Here is a 19,627-nt window from a genome sequence, read left to right on the forward strand (position 1 = left end):
GACATAAGAACATTTGGCAACCATGCCAAGTTCATTACCGTTCTATGCTTCCATGAACATAAAAATCACCATTTGAAGAGACTATAATAAACTACTTTCCTAACATTGCTTTTTTTGATTCTTTTTTCCCTTTCTTCAATCTCCAGCACCAAATATACTGGTTTGAGGACAGGAAATCTGCAAAAACCTATCTGAAAAACTGAACCATATACTGGGAGCTACATACTGGGGGGGGGGCGGTAAGGTGGGGGCAGCAGGATAGGGAACAAAAAATCAAAACCAACCAGTTTTGAAACGTAGTCCAGAACCATCTGTTCAATTTTCTTCTTTTCTACACCCTGTAGGTGTCTCAGAAGATGGTCTTTTAGCTCAGACACCATCTGAAAACAGGATACAGATTAGATAAGTCACAACCTGCTGCCGGTTTAAACTAGATCCATTTATTAACACTCTTTAGCAGTATGAAAAATACTGGGTCTGAAGATCCCACCAGCAGAAACATACAACCCATAGTGTTACTTCAATGGGTGTAAGTCAAGGGCACCAACGTTCTCCTCAAGAGGAACTGCTGATGATTTCCCCAGAGCTCAGTGAACAGCCAAGAATCAGATTCCCAACCTTGATGAGAGTTCTCCAAAGAAACAGGACAAAGCCATTTTAGAAGTCAAAGGCTTTGGGATGTACCAGATGGTTGAAGTCTACTGCTTCCACCCCTGGAGAACTAACAGGAAACTACTCTAATCACAGAGCATGATAATCATCTAATCATTGGAGAAGGGAAGCATTGTATGGGGCCTTTGGAAGGACAGAGGCAGGAGTAAAAAGGAAACACATTAGGTATCTCCCTGTGCGCAGTGGCTACAGACACTAAATGAAGACCCTTCATGGAAAAGTAATAAAATTATTGATTCTATTGCCTCCAAACAGGCTTGCATACCTACTCTGTTCTGATAATTCTTGGAGCTCACCAATCAGTGTGGCATCCCAGCCCTCCCCATCTTTTGCTTTTCTATCTCCTCCCTTTCTTTTCCCCTCCCTTTTGCCTAGATGCCCTACTCAGCTAGAGGCCCTCCTGGCTAGAGAGATCTCTGCATGAATAAACACCAGGGGAATCATTAAACTGACATCATATGTGCACATATCTTCTATTTTAGCAGATTTACATATATAACACCCTAAGCAAAACTTAGCCCGTTGGCATTCTGGGCCATGTGTTCATCAATTAGGCTTTAGGTTTTTTTTTAATTTTCTTTTTTTTTTTAGCGTTTTATTTTTGAGACAGCGAGAGACAGAGCATGAGCGAGGGAGGGGCAGAGAGAGAGAGAGAGGCACAGAATCTGATGTAGGTTCCAGGCTCTGAGCTGTCAGCACAGGGCCTGACATGAGGCTCAAACTCATGAACCACAAGATCATGACCTGAGTGAAGTTGGATGCTTAATCAACTGAGCCACCCAGGTGCCCTTAGGCTTAACTTTTTTTTTTTGATTTATGACTACTGCATGTTTTGTGCTTTTCAATTTTTCTATAATAATCATAAAGATGAAAATTTAAATCACCCACAATCCTATCATTTATGTTAACATTTTGGATTTTTTATTTTCCTTATCTCCAGTGTGTGCACTCATTCTGATGTTTTCTAATTTGCTTTTTTTCATATAATAGTTTATGTCATTAAATATTCATAACCCTGCTGGTTGGGATGGCTGCACGGTATTCAATTTTAGGAGAGTACTAGAATTATTTATTCCCTTCTCACACATTATGAAATGTTTCATATATAACTGTTAATAGTACTAAAAAATCCTTATACAATATTTGTTTGCCATATCCCCAATTATTTTCTGAGGCTAACTTCCTAGAAATGGAATTTCTTGGGTGATATACTTAAGGTTGTAGAGACACTGCTGAAAGGCCTTCCACTGTGGTTATACTAATTTTCAGCCAGGGTTGCAATAAGACTGCTCCATTTCCCAGATGCTGAACGCTGCTAGTGTGATTTTTAAATTTTTGAAAATTTGATAAAGACACATAGACACACGCACTTTTTTAATATTAGATTCCTTAATCTCTGATATTTTTGTTGGTTTATGCTACACAGTAGTGGCATTTGGGATAGAAAGACTACAATGGTCTTTTCCAAATAGCCAGCCATTGACTGAAAATTCTCTCTTTCCACGGTGATTTTTAAATGCCTCATTTATCATACACTAAAGATTCAAGTTAAAACTAGAGTCTCCCAATGATCTATTTTGTACAAGCACCATATTGTTTCAATTACCATGATCAACAACAGACGTGGCTACCTGATAATGCTAGTTCCAGGCCTCTCTTCACATGAGTCACTTGGTCAACTGTCAGAGAAATTTCACTGGCTTCTTCTTGTAATTTTATTAAACCTATATGCTAAGGATTAGGAAATGGAATCATGTTTTTCATTTATTTTTCTAACGGGTTAATCCTAACAAAAAAATAAATTTAGAATCACCAGCTTATTAACTTTTTCCTTAGTATTTTCCATTTCCCCAGTTGATTATTTTGTCCGTTTGTTGCACTGGAAACTCATACCATCTTCTTTTACTTTTGTTTCTTATTGCACTGTACAAAATTTCCAAAACAATATAAAATCTGAGTGAAAATAGCAAGGATCCTTAACTTCCCTCCACTGGTAACAGCAATGCCCCCAACATTCCATTAAGAAGGACGCTCGCTATCAGTATTAGAATATTTTTTTTTGTCTTATGAATTGATGTATTCAAGAAGTGAGATTTTACTTTTATCAATTTTAAGCACCTACAGAAATGATCTTTTTTCCCCTCTTTGAACTAGTGATGTGATGAATTACATTCATATATTTGCTAATATTAAGCCTTCGGAGAAAAGCCCACCTGGCCATGCTGCATTTTTCAAATGGACCGCTGGAAAATATTTTAAATACGCTTGTGGTACTTATGTTCATAAGTAAACGTGGCCACGGTTAGGTTTCGGTTTTAAGGTTATGCTAGCTTTCTAAGTGACTGAGAAGCTTCCCATTTGTTGTTTTTTTTCCAAAATATAATTTTACATAGCATGGGGATGCTCTAGATCCTTAAGAGGTTGGAAAAACTGACTCATTAAATAATTTGGTGACTTTTTTAGAGATAATCTTTGACAATTTTCCAAATTATTTATGGTTATTGTGCTTTCAAGGACTTCTATTATTTCTTGGCTCAAGTTTGTTATTTCTGTTTATTAAGGAAACTTTAAATGGAATGTTCAAAGGTGTGAATATGTATTTACATGGTTTTCTCATATTTTAAATTTTTCTGTAATTTAAGGTAATGGATTACCCCATTCCTAAGCCTGTACAGTATTAAAAATATCTTATTGAACTTTTCAAATGTCTCTTTAATCAGTTTTTAAAACATATTTAGGATTTATTTACCAATTCTGCTCTTTCACTAATTTATTTCTCTCTCTTTGGTCTTCCTAGTAGTAAGACTTCTTGAGAAAGAATACTTTATTCTGTTGTGTTTAAACCCCAAATACATGAGACATTGTTCTCCTTGTTTTAAATACTCAATGGTGTACATTTCCTTATGATGTTCTTTAATTACATATTTTGGGGGTGATTGATTCATGTATGCCTCTCCCACTAGACTATAAATTCTAAAAGTGAAGGGGCACCTGGGTGGCTCAGTTGGTTAAGCGTCCGACTCCTGATTTCCGCTCAGGTCACAATCTCATGGTTGATGAGATCAAGCTCTGTGTTGGGCTCTGTGCTGACAGTGTGGATCCTGCTTGGGGGTTCTCGCTCTGCCCCTCCTCCACTTTCTCTTTCTCTCTCTCTCTCTCTCTCTCTCAAAATAAATACATAAACCTTACAAAATTTTTTAAAAGTGTAGAAATCTTTTATCAGTGTTGATTACCACTGACCATACAGGGCCTACAGGGATGATAACAGCTACTTGTTAAAAGAATGAATGAATGAATGAATGAATGAATGAATGAATGAAAGAAAGAAAAGAATGAATGAAAGATAAGATTAGCATGAGAAGTACAATCTAGCCTTTTCCCCTTTTCATTTCCCAGCACCCAAATGGCCACAGACCACTTACCAGACCCATAAGCAGCCTCTGGTGGATGTCCTCCTCCTGGAAGAGATGTGTTAACCTTGGCTCTGAAATTAAACAGAGCACAAGTCAAGGACGGTGGGGTTCAGGAAATGGGTAGAAGATGAAAAATCAGCCTGGATTTCCCTTTTCTGACTTATTGGGGAGACTGAACACTTTGCTGATAGAATGAAATTTTTCATTCGATGTGTGACCTATTCCTGCAAGTGAACTTATCACTCAGGTGATACACAGCTCTATTCTATCAGAGGTGGAGACTAGTAAAGAAAGAAAACGAGGAACACATTTCCCAACACCAACAGGCTCTGGCTTTGACTCCTCTTCAACATGAAAACTCACCACTAAGAACCTCTGCTTCACTAGAGTCAGGGAGGCTTGGGCCCTCTCTTAATTCCAAGAGGGGCATAACTCAGGGACAGGAACTTGGTGGAAGGATCGCATGACTCCCTTCTCTGTGACCCCCTACAGTTCAATGACTTTGAGGGTCACAGAACTGAGGGGACCTATCAATTACTGCATCAAATAATACTGACACAAGTTATCCAACTAAAAAGGTAACTAGACCAAGTTGGAAAGGGGACAGGGAAGGGGCAGGCAAGCACAGTCACTGGAAGATGTGCCCTCACGCTCCTCTAACGGCACCTGGTGCCCCACTCCTCCTCTCCTGCAGCACCTGCGCTACAACACCTGTCAAGAGAGCAGAAGTGCCCTGGTCAGCAGGTTGGTGACCCTGTGTGGGATGGCACAGAGACCACTTGACCCCTTGGGATAAAGTCTACCGGATCCTATACAACCTTCCTGATTTAGATGAAGTCATTCAAAACCTGATGCCAGCAGTCCTGAATTTCACACAGATTGTTCTGTTTGTTAGTGATGACATTCTTCCTAGAAACCTAGTACAAACTAAGCACGTGGGAGGAAGGGACAAGTTGTAATGTGCCCTAAGAGAGGATACTGGTCACAGGATGCAAACTGGCCAGAAGTACAGGGGCAGGAGTGACAGATACAACAAAATCCTGGACAACCAGCAACACTCCCCAGATTGCAGTATTCCCAGCCATACATGGCGGGTGAGTGTGAGTCACACATTCACATCCTGGCTGTTGGGCAGGACTCCAGCCAGTGGTAGAACCGCTGGCTTCAGGCAGGGATGGCCTGGTAACACAGGCAGAGGATGGGTCCCTCGGGGCTATTCAGTGAGCACAGGCTCTGTCAGCCTGGGCTGGATGACAAGTTCACTGTCATGGTTCACGTGAGCTGTGCAAACAGCTACAGGATGTACCACAACACACTACTACAATAATTTCCTTTAGAGTCACCCAATATGTACCTAAACATCCAGGCCTATAAAACAACAGTGGGATATAAAAATAACAGCTTTTTAAATGGAGGCTGGCCTTTGTGAGGCATGAAAGAGTTCCAGGGGCAAAACCACAGAAAACTTGTTTCCCCCAGTTTCACCTGGAGAAACACCCTTGATTAGCAAGCCTTACTTCAGACGTCATTCCCTCTGGGAAGACTCTTCTAACCTTGCTGTCTTCCCTAGCACATCCCACTCCTGACCCACTCCCTCCCCACTGTAGTTCTATAACACCTGTCACCTGGTTCACCAACTAAGTTAGCATCTCTTCCTCACACATTCATGATAAAGAAGCCACCTCAGGTATCTGTGCACCAAGCGCTATACGCATCACCCCATTTATTCTCAATTTCGCCTCACCTTGCCCTGAAAAGGATAATGCACAGAATGAATAAATGGCTTGCCCAGGAGCACACTGAGAGCCCTGTGGATGAACTGGAAGTCAGGCCGAGTTCTGCCTGGGTCCAAGACCGTGTTATTCCCTCATAACCACACACTCACCCAGAGACTGCTCATCTTTATACCCCTATGACCTACACTAGTGAGTGCCAAGTGTTAACCCAGATCACAGACTCTCCTCTCATCAGCCTTCTGGAAAAAAAGCAGCTGGAGGCCAGGGGAACTGCCCAAGCGCATCCTGTGGGGACAGCCACAGGGCATGGTAATTAGATCAAGTCCATGAAGACAAATAATGAAAACCATAGGCCAACCCTGAGGGACGCGTCCAGCAAAAATACATCCAGCAGCTGTCCCTGAAGGTCCTGGCACCAAGACAGACATGGAAGGAGCTGGATGGCCACTCTAACAGGAAGATATTCAGGGGCGCTGCCTTCATTACTCTACTGGGTGTGATCTTCCTGCCCACTCACAGTGGTAGGAAAGACAGTGTTACAAACCAAATACTGACATCCAGAAGCTTTATTATAGGTCTTTTCTTACCCAAATTCCTTGCTCCTAGGTTAGAAATCACCCTACAAAAAAATTAGCCAATGTTAATCACATATAAAGATTTTTCTAAGAAGCCACAATACCATACAAAGATATCCTCCATAAAACCACTGCAGAAACTGTTCTCAGGCAGCTGAAAACCTCAAACACTTTAATCAACTTAGCAAAACCCACATTAGGCAATTATAAGATCTCAAAACCCTTTAGTACAAACAATGACAATAATTTAGAACAATCGTAGCTCTTGGTTATTGGAAATAATGGGAACAGAAAATAGAACAGGGCTGGAACGGGGCCTATACTCGCAGCACTCGGAGATGACTCATCTGTCTAGAAAACGTGCTTTCAAAATAAAAGCCAGTTCATCAGTCCACTGACACTGTTTAAACGAACCTAGTGTCTCTACCCACCCTGAAGTGCTCAGTTAGGAAGAGCTTTATCACTTGTAATTCATCCATCTTCTCGATGCAAGTCTTTAAGGTTTAACACTTAAAATTTTCCCACTAGAAATCCCAGCACTGAACTCAAGAATAGGGTCCCGGTGGCTGCCTTAAGTTGACAGCATCATTTTGCTGAGGATACTCAACAAAAGCAAGCTACTTCCATGTAAATTATCCAAAAAAGTAATTGCAAAAGATACCCATTTTATAGGTACAATAATCTCTCCTTTACTTACTTTGCTGCATTATCAAGAATATTCCTCACATATACCATGGATCTTCTTCTTCCCGCTTTCTAGAAGGGAGAACATGTCAGAGGTGTGGAAGGTAGAGGTTTTGTGGGTGACATTTTTCACACTAAGGACATAACGTAATATAGTAAAGAGCTTCAGAAAGAAAAGAAATATACTTTCCAAGTAACCAAATTACCTAGGTTCTTAAAAAAATAGTTTAAACAACATTTTAGTTTGAAATTCTTACAGATTTATAGGTAGGTGCAAGTCACCTCTACCTTGTGTTATATACAATAACACTGCAATTATATACAAGGCTAAAGAGAGCTCTCATGCACTCATCACCTGGTCTCCCAACTTCTTTAAACTACTATAGTCCAATACCAAAATCAGGAAACGGGTGTTGGTAGCATGAGGGCATAGTTCTATGTCATTTCATCATATATGAAGGTTCGGGGAGCACAATGTACCCCCACAATCGAGTTACGGAACTGTTCCATCTTCCCAAAGGTCCCCCTGTGTAGCCCCCTGCGCAGTCGGTCCCAGCCACTCTTCTTTCAACCACTAATTTGGGAACACCTAGGTTTTTTTGAATCAAAGTTTTACTATACAAGTACTGTAAGAACCCATGTTAAGACCTGGATGTTAAGCTCACTTCTACTATGAACATGCTGTGTGTGTCCCTTAGCCTCTGTGCACTTGATTTTCCTCCTTGAGAGAAGAGAGAGCAATAGCGCAAAAGGACCTGGCAACTGGGGGGAGCCCTGCGAAGTCAGGCCAGCCTCAGGACGTAAGGGCATCACCTCAGCAAATGCACTACGCTTTTGCTTCTTGCTTTATTCTCACGAATCTACACAAACCTCTTCTGAGATCAGGCTGTGCCATTCTCTCCTGACCATGCTGTTGTTATAGTGCAAGTGTGGCTTGGAGTACTTAACATATTCCAGGTTGGAGTTCAGTTTTTCCCAGTAGCCCTTAAAACTATGCACCTGTAGGAGACAAAAACATGGGTGAGCTTGAGAAGCAGGACCTGTGGCCCAAACCACCCAGCCAGGCCCACGGGAGCCTTGCTGCAAGGCTGGGCTTGCTTTACTTCCTCAACTCTAATGGGGTGGCATTGCTGATTGAATTCTTCCCACAAAAGGGCATTCTCCTCCCGACAGGAATTCTAAAATAGAGACAGACTCGGGGCGCCTGGGTGGCTCAGTCAATTAAGCATCTGACTCTTGATTTGGGCTCAGGTAATAGTAATACACTTTTTAATGGTGAAGGATATATTGACACAAATTGTTTTTATAAAGTTTAAAATTTTAAATTTAAGTATAATGGACATACAGAGCTATATTTAGTTTCAGGAGTGCAACACAATGATTCAAGAATTCTATACATGACTTAGTGCCCGCCATGGTGAGTGTAGTCACCATCTGTCATCAAACAACATTATTACAACCTTATTTACTAGATTCCCTGTGCCGTACTGTTCATCTCCGTGACTTATTTCATAACTGGAAGTTTCTGCCCCTTAATCCCCTATATCTAACTCACCCATCTCCCACCCCAGATCCCCGCTGGCAACCACTAGTTTGTTCTCTGTATTTAAGAGTCTGGTTTTTCTGCTTGTCTATTTTGAATTTGTTTATTTGTTTTGTTTCTTAAATTTCACATATAAGTGAAATCATATGGGATTTGCCTTTGTCTGTCTGACTTATTTCACTTAGAATTATGCCCACTGGGTCTATCCATGTTGCTGCAAATGGAAAGATCTCATTCTTTTTTTTTCTAGAACAGAGTAATATTCTGTTGTATACATACACCACTTCTTTATCCACTTATCAATGGATAGACCCTAGGGTTGTTTCCATATATTGGCTATTGTAAATAATGCTGCAATAAACATAGGGGTCTGCATATCTTTTCAAATTAGTATTTTACTTTCTTTGAGTAAATACCCTGTATTTATGGGATTGTACAGTAATTCCAGTTTTAATTTTTTGAGGAACCTTCATACTGTCTTTTTACAGTGGTTGCATCAATCTGCATTCTCACCCACAGAACATGGAGGTTCCTTTTTTGCCTTACCCTTGCCAACACTTGTTATTTCTTGTCATTTTGATTCTAGCCACCCTGACAGCTGTGAGGTGATATCTCATGGTGGTTTTGATTTACATTTCCCTGATGATGAGTGATGCTGAGCATCTTCCCATGTGTCTGTTGGTCATCTGGATGTCTTCTTTGGAGAAACGTCTATTCAGATCCTCTGCCCATTTTTAAATTGGATTATTTGGTTGTTTTTTTTTTTTGTTTTGGTGTTGAGTTGTATGAGGTCTTGATATATTTTGGATATTAACCTCTTATTGGACATATTCAGTAGATTGCCTTTTTGTTTTGTTGATTGTTTCTTTCGCTGTGTAAAAGCTTTTTATTTTGATACAGTCCCAATACTTTACTTTTGTTTTTGCTAAGGACACATATCTGCAAAAATATTTCTCTGGCTGATGTCAAAGTATATACTGACACAAACTGTTTTCTTAAATCAACAAAGATAGATTTATGATACACTTTCTTGCCAAAATATACATGTTTCTAAAAGATATGACTAGAGCCAAAGGTGCAATGTGTAGCCATAAAACAAAGTGAGCTAATGCCTAGTGTGGTGATGGACTTGGCTGCATTGCAAGAAAAAAAAGAGAACTTAAATAAAATATGCCTTAACCAAGAAAAATGCCCTTACATTAAATAATAGCACATTATCCAAATTCTTATCGGAAGGACAGTCACTCACTATCGGTTCAAAATGAATTTTGGAGTATAAGTAAAGTAAATTACACAATATTAACTTGCTGTTTTAGAAGCCTGAAAGGCCTGTCTGGCCAACATCCCTTGTCACAGAGACAAAAAAAACTACATTCAAGAAAAGGTCATTTCTAGGGGGAGCTGGAACACTGGTCAGGTCACACCACCAGTTTGACCTACCTCACTCACCTTTTCTTCCCCTTTCAATTTATTTATAATTAATGTACCTTTATCCACCCGTTGGTCTTCCTTCTATTGAAAACAATAATAATGAAAGCAAATCCTGCCAACATTTGGCAGTATCAAGTCCGCGACAGGAAGTCAGTACAGCTTGCTTGCTGGTCTACCCCTGGGTCAGGCACTCAAGGGCCAAAGCCCAAAATCAAATTGGTGTTGTGGTGACACCTAGTGGTCAGTTAAGATAGTTGCTCTGCCTGCTTTGCCACCGCAGTCCCAAAACCCTCTGTCTTGGGAGGAACACAGATGCCCTCCCGGTTATGGGGCCTCTTCCCCTCAAGCCAAACACCACTGTCCTGTCTGAAGATCCCACTCACACACTGTAACTCCTAAGATATCTTCCAAGCTACCTTCTCTGCCCATTAAAAAAATCCCTTTTCGCTGGGAACCTGGGTGGCTCAGTCGATTAAGCGTCTGACTTTGGCTGAGGTCATGATCTCCCGGTTCATGAGTTTGAGCTCTACATCCTGGAGCCTGCTTCAGATTATGTGTCTCCCTCTCTCTGCCCCTCCCCTGCTTGCACTCTGTCTCTGTCTCTCAAAAATAAACAAACATTTAAAAAATTTTTTTTATATCTCTTTTCTCAGCTGAGAAAAAACAGATAAAACAAGTCCATACTTAAGCTTCAAAGGGGGTTATGAACCCACTGATTATATGTAAAATGGAGTGACTTATAGGAGCAATTTTCTGGGGACAAGGTCTACCGCCTGAACCAGATGTTCAAAGGAATCCATAATCCTAAATAGTTCAAAACCACTGGGTTAGGAGGAAAAGGATCTAAGTTTTAAAAATAAACAAACAAAAACCACTTTAAATAAGAAACAACTGTTAATCAAAAGTCCCAGAAATATTTTACTTAAACCTGTGAGTCTATCAAGAAGGTCACTGGGCTGCATGCTGTACCACAGGTGAAAACAATTAGTGGCATTATGTCACGACATGGTATTTACAAGGCAAGTGATGTAATTTTTTAAGTTATGAAAAAGGGATCACTGTAAATTGGAAGGTCTATTTGGAAGCCTGAGTAATAGATAAGACCCAGAGTTTGAAAAGAGATCTGAGTATGAAAAGACAAGGGGGTTGTGTTCCAGACGGGGTATGTAGGGAGTTAGCAGAGACTGAGAGACCAGAATGATCGGGTGTAGATCAGAGACAGAGCATTAGAGAAAATGGAGAAAGCAAACAATAGAACCTGGTTCTCTGTGAAGACAGCTGCCTCTAGCACGTGACTCCCAACCTCAGCAAACACCTAACTCACATTCCCTAGACATTTAACTGGTGTGGGGTGTGACCTGAGCTTCCTGAGTTTTAGAAGTTCCCTAGGCAACCCTAGTGCTCAGCCAGGGTGGAGAACGCTGCCTGAGCCCAGGTAATCCCAGTCTCTCACCCAGCCTCACATATTTGCTTCATCTGCACCTCTGGTTTGCAGGCTGATAAAGAACCAGCTGCCAAAAGATTCATTGTGTGATTGTGTTGTTAAATATTAGGATACAGGGTCAAAGAGAAGGTCAGCCAATCTAGGATAGATCCCGAACGTCAGCGTAATACCTGCATACTCATTAACCCAGAGGATGCATGCAGCTCCAAGATAAAATTGTAGGTGCTTTAACACAGAATGGGGGGAATAGGGAGTGAAAGCTGCACAGTCACATCCTCACGGTCAACCTGGGAGCACAGAAAACCCCTCCTGGGTCACTCAATGAGCACTTACGAAACTAATTGTGAACCTGACACTGTGTTCATCAGAGACAACTGCATCAACACAAAGTCAAGGCCACCACAGCCCAAGAAGCACACTGCAGGCTACTTCCAAAGAGCTCAACAGCTTTAAAATACACAAAAATGCTATATAAAGAAATACTCATGAATTTAGCTACTTCTGCTAGTGTTAGAAACCAGCAGATCCTCAGGGAAGCCCCAGAAGTATTTTCGTGCACAAGGAAGAGCTTTAAAGTTTGATTTTCAAAAAAGGGATATTATCCCAGTCTCTTCTTGAAAAATAATCTCCTTTTATCTCAGAGAAGGACATGAAACAATTATTAAAGGAAGCCCATCAAAACTATTAATTGAAATTGAACGAAAGGACCAAAGGGTTACCGGGAAGTGTTTCCCATTTATGATTTGGATTGCCAGTTGATTTTAGGAGGAAAAAACATCCATGTGGTACTGGCTCATCTGAAAGTACCGCCAGAGGGGGAAATGTCAGCTTTTTTTCTCTCTAAAATTTTTTTTTACATTTATTTAGTTTTGAGAGAGAGAGACAGAGCCTAAGCAGGGGAGGGACAGAGAGAGAGGGAGACACAGAAACCGAATCAGTCTCCAGGCTCTGAGCTGTCAACACAGAGCCCGATGCGGGGCTCAAACTCACACACCGTGAGATTATGACCTGAGCCAAAGTTGGAGGCTTAACCAACTGAGCCACCCAGGCGCCCCCTGCCTTTTATTTCTAAAAGGTTTTCTGGCTTTGGTTCTACATCCGCTGATTAATCATCATCTTCATCTTCTTAGAGGAGAAAAAGCTAACTCAGAGAAGATCTTTAGTCTTCATGCCAGGACTCAACTAGCAGAGCTACAGCATCAATCCAATTTGTTCAGTGGATACCATCTCAGCATCAACTTCTATTTGCAGCACAGAGAAACACAGTGACCCATTACCTCTAGTGCAGACAGAACATAGAAACACCTGTATGTCCATAAACCTAGCAAAGCCCCATACAAAGCCAAAATGCTCTAAACAGACCATCCGATCCACACCGAGGACCAGTGATTAGATCTCCTGAGCCTTCCGGTGAAGGGGACTGCATGTTGTAAGTGCCAGTTCTCCTATTTCTAAATTAACTTCCTCTTTTTTCCCAACACCTAGAAAAAAGCAATCTCTCTTCTTTGCCCAGCTGGGTGGCTCTCTTAGCCATTTTTATGGGCTGCATTTTAATGTAATCACTAAATATGGCTCTAAACTATTCCAGCTCACTATCGGCATATACCCTGAGAAAGCCAAAGCTATCTCCCTCCTTTCAGCCTTTAGCATTGAACAGAACATCTCCAACCAAACCTATGAAAACAGCAGCACAGCCTAGTGGCTGGGTCTGTTTCTCAGTTTTATCATCTGAGATATAAACTGAAGGTACCTGCATCTCTGTAGACATAACAGGAATGACTATATCAGCCTGGTACTCCATTTCTAACAGGTCGTATTTCTTTGTAGCATCATAAAATTATGATTGACAATATTCACTGAACTTGTCATAACTCACTGTCCCAGAAAATGTTGTAAAGGAAAAACTTTTCTCTTCTACAATAGTCTGTTCACAGAAGACTTCACTTCTGCTCCTCATCACCAAATGTGAGTTCCACCCCTGCCCCCATCCATCAATTCACCACCACCTGAGTGTCCTATGATTTAACTCAATTCTGACACTATCTGAAGATAGCATCAAATCCCACAGGCTGCCTATAAATTGGAGGTTCTCAACACCCCCTTGGGGTATGATAATTCACTGGAGTAGTTCACAGAACTAAAACAAAACAAAACAAAAATTATATATTGGTTTATTGTAAAAGGATACAACTAAGGAACAAAAAAGGGCACTTGGGAAGCTCAGTTAAGAGTCGAACTCTTGATTTCAGTCCAAGTAATGATCTCATGGTTGTGAGGTAGAGCCCCTTGCTGGACTCCCCACAAAGTGTGGAGCCTGCTTGGGATATTCATTCATATTCTCTCTCTCTCTCTCTCTGCCTCTCCGCAGCTCATTCACACACTGTGCCCATGTGATTGTTCCCTCTCAAATTAAAATAAACATTAGGAGCACCTGGGTGGCTCAGTTGGTTAAGTGACTGACTTCGGCTCAGGTCATGATCTCATGGTTAGCGGGTTTAAGCCCCGCACGGGGCTCTGTGTTGATAGCTAGGAGCCTGGTGCCTGCTTCAGATTCTCTGCCTCCCTCCCTCTCTGCCCTCCCCCACTCACGCTCTCTTTCTCAAAAATAAACAAACTTTAAAAAAGAAATAAACATTAACAACAACAACAACAACCAAGGAACCTCCAGATGGAAGAGATGCCTAAGACAAGGCATGGGGGAAGGGCTCGGAGTTCCCGAGCACTGTCAGGCACACCACTGTCCCGCACCCTCACCTGTGCATCCCCCTCGGGAGCTCTTCACACGCTTCAGTAAAGGTTCTGTATGGAGGCTCCATTATGTAGGCAGGATTGAGTTAATCATTGGTCACTGGGGACTGAACTCAATCTCCAGCCACTCTCTCTTACCTCTGGAGGTGAGAGGAGGGAACTAGCTACAATTTCCAACCTTCTAATCACTTGTTTGGTTCTTGAGACAACCAGCCCCCACTCTTAGGTGCTTTCCAAAAATCACCTTATTAACATAACCTATGTGTAGTAGAAAGGAGCTTGCGATGAATAACAAAAGACAGTCTTCTCACCTTTGTGCCCTGGGGTGATTTCTGGAATTGGGGAACAAACTCTAAATATACCACATGATGTCCCTCTAGCTCTTATCACTTAGGAAGTGACAGGGATTTTATGAACTCTGTGCCAGCAGTCATGGATGCAGACCAAAGTATTTTTTCTGGTTATACCATAGTATCACACATATACAGACTGAATTTTGGAAAAGTCACTATTTCTCACATAACCCACTGACATTTCTGGTAATACTACATTATCAAAGCAACAATCCTCATTTTTAAAATTGTAAGCTATTACGTTGTAATTTTGTTGCTGCTTCGGATCTCTAACCAATCTTTTATTTAAATGATGGTGGTTGTCTGTACTGGGAGCATCAAGGGGAAAAGTCTTGTATTTCACCAAGCACTTAATTATACCCATGCTCTGCCCAATTCAAACAGTATTCTTAAAACACTTTTTAAGTGAAGAAGCATAATTAAGTAAACAAGTTTCTGCATGGAGAAGAGCCCAGGTGCCAACAATTCTTTTCTCAATTGCTCAGGGGCACTGAGACCCCTCACAGGCACTTGAAGTAACACCCTCACTTTGGAGTGGATGTAAGTGGGAAGGGAGTTTAAGTCTCTGATTTGCCCAGTCTCTGGGTCAGATAGTTAATCTCTAAACAAATGACAAAAAGGTTTCCTTACTTTATAAAACAAAAATAAAGATGTCTGGCTTAAAAAATACTCCGGTAGGGGCACCGGGGTGGCTCAGTTGGTTGGGCGTCCAACTTTGACTCAGGTCATGATCTCATTCACAGTTGGTGGGTTTGAGCCCTGTGTCTGACTCTGTGCTGACAGCTCAGAGTCTGGAGCCTGCTTCAGATTCTCTGTCTCTCTCTCTGCCCCTCCTCCGCTTACACTGTCTGTCTCCCTCTCTCTTTCTCTCAAAAAATGAATAAAATGTTTAAAAAAAAAAAAGTTAAAAAAACTTTGGTAAAAATTCCCCCCTTTCACCACTTGTGACATGCTTGTTCACCTTTTATTTTATATTCAAGTGAATTATTGTTTATATATTTTAATCGTTGGTGCTTCTTGTGGCTGGATAGTTTTAATAGTTTCCCTTCTCACCATAAAATCAAGAGTAATTTTAAACCGTTCACAAAAATGGCCACTTCCCCAGAGAAAACCATGTTTTATGACAGGGTAAAATCATTCATAGGAAGGTCACTCTTGATAACATTGCTTTTAAGGCAAGGACCTTGTTCCAATATACTTCTTGTTTAATTGTTTAAAATTCTTTTGGAAAGTATTTTATAAAGCAAGGAAGCCACTTGTCTTTCAGGTGATAAACCTGTAATGTAACTGGTTTATGCCAGTTAAATTACATATTCATATGTGAAACATTTGTAAAGTACTCCACAGGAGAATGTCTTGCAGAGAGAGCAGGAAGAAAGTGCTTATCTAGTTTCACTTCGCCTTTCCCTCTCCTGACTCCTTATCAGGGCAGTCATCTACCCAGGAGAATGGAATGGAGTGTGGTCAGAGTAAATAGGGGTCCCTTGGGCCTCGTGCATAGCCTGGCGCCAAGCATGCATTCAAAAGGTAACTTGTGATTCAGGTCATAGGTATTCAGAGCCAAGTCCTGTAGCTGAAGAAGTGTGGCAAGAACAGTCATATAACTGGAGGGGGAGTGGGATGTGCAAGCAGGTCTCTTGCAATATAGTTAAGCTGGGACTTGGAGTAGAAGTAGGTCAAAAGCAGTGGCTCACAGCGAGGGGTATTGTGCAAGCAGAAATGGGGAAACAAATGAGAAAGATCAGAGCCAGGTGTCCTGTGAGCTGGGAGGTTCTGATGAGGGTCCCCCATGCTGAGTGACTGGGGTGGGGGCGGGGAGCTGGTAGAACCAAATCTAGTACCATCTCCTCCTGAGCCCAAGGCCCATCTGGCGTGTACCTTCGACTTCCCAGACAGATCTTGTCTGCGAGGACGAGGTCGTGAAGAGATCTACAGTTGGAACCGTGCTACTGTGGCCCTTCCTGCCAGCATGTAGATACATGTGGAGCCGCAGGAGTTTGGGAGACAGCTGCCTGCAGGGCCAAATGCTTGAGATCATTAGGGGAGAGAAGTTAGTGAGAAGGCAGAGTGAATATCGATGGAGAGAAAACATGAACAATATAAAAATGCATCATTTTACACACAAAAATAGAAAAAAATTTAAAAAAAAAGAGTGTAAAAAAAGCCACTTCGTTCCTAAGCAAAGCAAATCATATTCTTAGCCTCAAGCCAATGGGTACAAAATGAAGAGAACCTTCACATCACTCTTTTACACTTAATTTTTTAAATAAAAATATACAATGGTGATAAGGTTATAGTAAAACTCATAAACTCATAAGTTCCTTATAAGTTAATCACAACTTTTTTTTAATGAGAGGTGGAGGGTCAGATAGAGAGGGAGAGAGAGCATCCCAAGCAAGCTCCGTGCTTATAGCACGGAGCCCAACTCAGGGCTTGAACCCACACACTGTGAGATCATGACCTAAGCCAAAATCAAGAGTCAGATGCTCAACTGACTGAGCCACTCAGGTGCACCCACAATTTTTTTAATACCAATTTGGCAATAAGAATCAAAAGCTATCAAAACTGCCATAGTCTTTTACCCAGTAATACTCCTGGACATTAACTTTGGGGGAATAAATCAAAGGAAAAACTGTCTATATAAAGATATTCACTGAGACATTATTTTTAGTAGCATTTTTTTAAATGGGAGCTGAAGACAAGTAAATATTTCAGAACACAAAAATGATGAATGAGGACACAACAACTCATCAGAATGCTATGGAACCACTGGAGATCATGGTCAGGAAGTTGAGTGGCAGCACGAGAACTGTCTGATAGAATCTGTCAGCCTTATTCAATATCTTTAGATGGCCGGTACTCCCAGGTAAGACATGCACACCTAGGACGAAGACCAGGAGGAAATGAGGGGAAACTGGCCATTGGTATGGTAGGACCTAATTGTGGGTGACACTGCTTTCCCTTTAAAAATTTCCTCACTGGTTTATTATGAGTCCAGTAACCACATTATGGGTTGGGTAGGACTAATGATAAAAGGAGAAACTATAAAATGAAAGGATAGAGGCTCTTAAGAACCTTTTAAGCTATTAATCAAACCTTTCTTTTCCCTTGGTCTTCCTCCCTTTGTATATCTTCACAGTGGTCTCAGGCTGTGGCTGAGAACGATCACTTGTTGGTCTCCTTGAAGGACCCTTCTTAGGACCAAAACCCAGAACCAGTAAACCTGCCCCATTGGTCCTCTCTCACTCGCAGGGTATCACCGTGACCTGAAACCTCATGGCCCCCCACCCCCCAGCTGCCCAGGCCTGGCCTGCTCTTTGTGGATCCCAAAGAATCTAATGTAAATAAAAGGGCTGCAGCACAGTAAGCTGTCTGCTGGCAAAACTTGAGATTTCCCACTACACACCAAACTATAATTACCAGGAGGCAATGCCACAAACAACAGAAGAGCTTGAAGAAAACTGCTAAAATACTGTCCAGCTTTCAACTACACACACATACTTTTCTACTCACCCCACCCCACTCTCTCTATTGTACTCAGAAACTTCTGAAACCACCAATGTGCAGAAAGACACTACCAGCTACCGCTTCGTGGCAGGAAGGGGGTGTGCATAGCTTCATGGAGACCACATACAGAGCCCCTACAGATCACTTTTGAGAAACAGAAAAGCAGTTCTTAGAACCAGAAGGAAATTAGATAATCCCAGCCCAGATTACTTAATGGGTTTAAGAGTGTGTGTGCGTGCGTATGCTTGCACAGGCCCGTGCATATGACACATAGGATGAGGGGGTGGGAGCACAAATGAAGCAAAGAAACAGCTACCAGGTCCTCTTCCAGTGTGAAATGCTATGAGGTGTGGTCGAAAGGGCGAGTTCTATCTGTTTCCGTTGAGCCCCGGATTTCTGTCTTCAGAAAACTGCCCTCTCCAAAGATACTCTTAAGAATTGCCATAACATCACCCTCAGTGACTACTCGACCCCTTAGAAAGGATTTTCTAGAGAACAAACCCTCCCCCTTTTACCCACATCCTCTCCCAACAGTTTGCAAGCCCTCTGGGAACCACCTAACACTTGGGTCGGCAGGGACAGGACCTGACTGGGCGTGGAGACCAGCAAGGAAGCCATGCACAGCCATGCTCTCACCTCTGCCTGTAAGGACTTACCTTCATGAAAGGCAATGCGATCTCTTCTGTCACAAGGGTTATTCCAGGAATTTCCTACGGTGGGGAGGGGGGAAACATACACACAACTGCTAAACCTATTAACCACCACAAACTTGAGCCTTCAGGAAGTGTTTTCTGCACAGACAGAAGCTGAGGGCAGCTCCCAGTTTGCTAACCTCTACTTTAAATAAACCTTAGGGTTTATAAATAACAGTGAACACATTCTATCTCTTGCCTTGGGAAGGGAAATGGTCTTTAAAGTTATGATTACAATAGATGACAGTGTCTTTGAAGGAAAGGAGACTATTAGGAGGACAGAGCAAATAACTGAATATTTACACATTTCCACTTAAGAACCAATGAGGCAAATTATATTTGCACCATCCAGTGTAATACTCAGGGGGAACGTGTTCCTTCTTTTTTTTTATTGCTCCTTTGTCCTTCTTCTTCTCTTTTGTTTGAATGTATTATAGTATAGTCAGCCCCTGCCTCCCTAGGAGGAACCAAGATTAATAGGGTTCCGTTTTGGCTTTAATGAAAGATTTTTCTTCACCTCACCCTCCACCATAATTTCAGAAATGAAAGATCCCCATAGTTTTATGCAGTAGTATCATCATGACAAATATGAAAAATATACAATTCACATCAGGAAGACCAAATTACAACATTCTACTAACTAGTGAGGGTGCCTGGGTGGCTCAGTCAGTTAAGTGTCTGGATTTGGCTCAGGTCATGATCTCACAGTTTGTGAGTTCGAGCCCTGTGTTGGGCTCTGTGCTGACAGCTTGAAGCTTGCCTGGATTCACGATCTCCCTCTCTCTGTGTCCCTTCCCAGCTCACGCTCTGTGTCTCTCAATCTCTCTCT

General features: G+C 41.7%; 1 protein-coding gene across 1 annotated transcript in view; it reads right to left on the reverse strand.

Annotated features, from left to right (window-relative positions):
• Positions 1-19,627, reverse strand: part of GSAP (gamma-secretase activating protein) — an 80,114-nt gene that overhangs the window by 9,888 nt on the left and 50,599 nt on the right. The window contains exons 19-24 of the mRNA XM_029918810.1: positions 18,763-18,816; positions 7,951-8,079; positions 7,094-7,152; positions 6,409-6,440; positions 4,095-4,156; positions 223-380 (exon numbers count right to left, since the gene is read on the reverse strand). Coding sequence (XP_029774670.1) covers positions 223-380; positions 4,095-4,156; positions 6,409-6,440; positions 7,094-7,152; positions 7,951-8,079; positions 18,763-18,816 — 494 coding nt within the window. The remainder of the gene's footprint in view (positions 1-222; positions 381-4,094; positions 4,157-6,408; positions 6,441-7,093; positions 7,153-7,950; positions 8,080-18,762; positions 18,817-19,627) is intronic.

This window comes from Suricata suricatta, chromosome 2 (genome assembly GCF_006229205.1).
Source record: "Suricata suricatta isolate VVHF042 chromosome 2, meerkat_22Aug2017_6uvM2_HiC, whole genome shotgun sequence".
NCBI classification, from domain to species: domain Eukaryota; kingdom Metazoa; phylum Chordata; class Mammalia; order Carnivora; family Herpestidae; genus Suricata; species Suricata suricatta.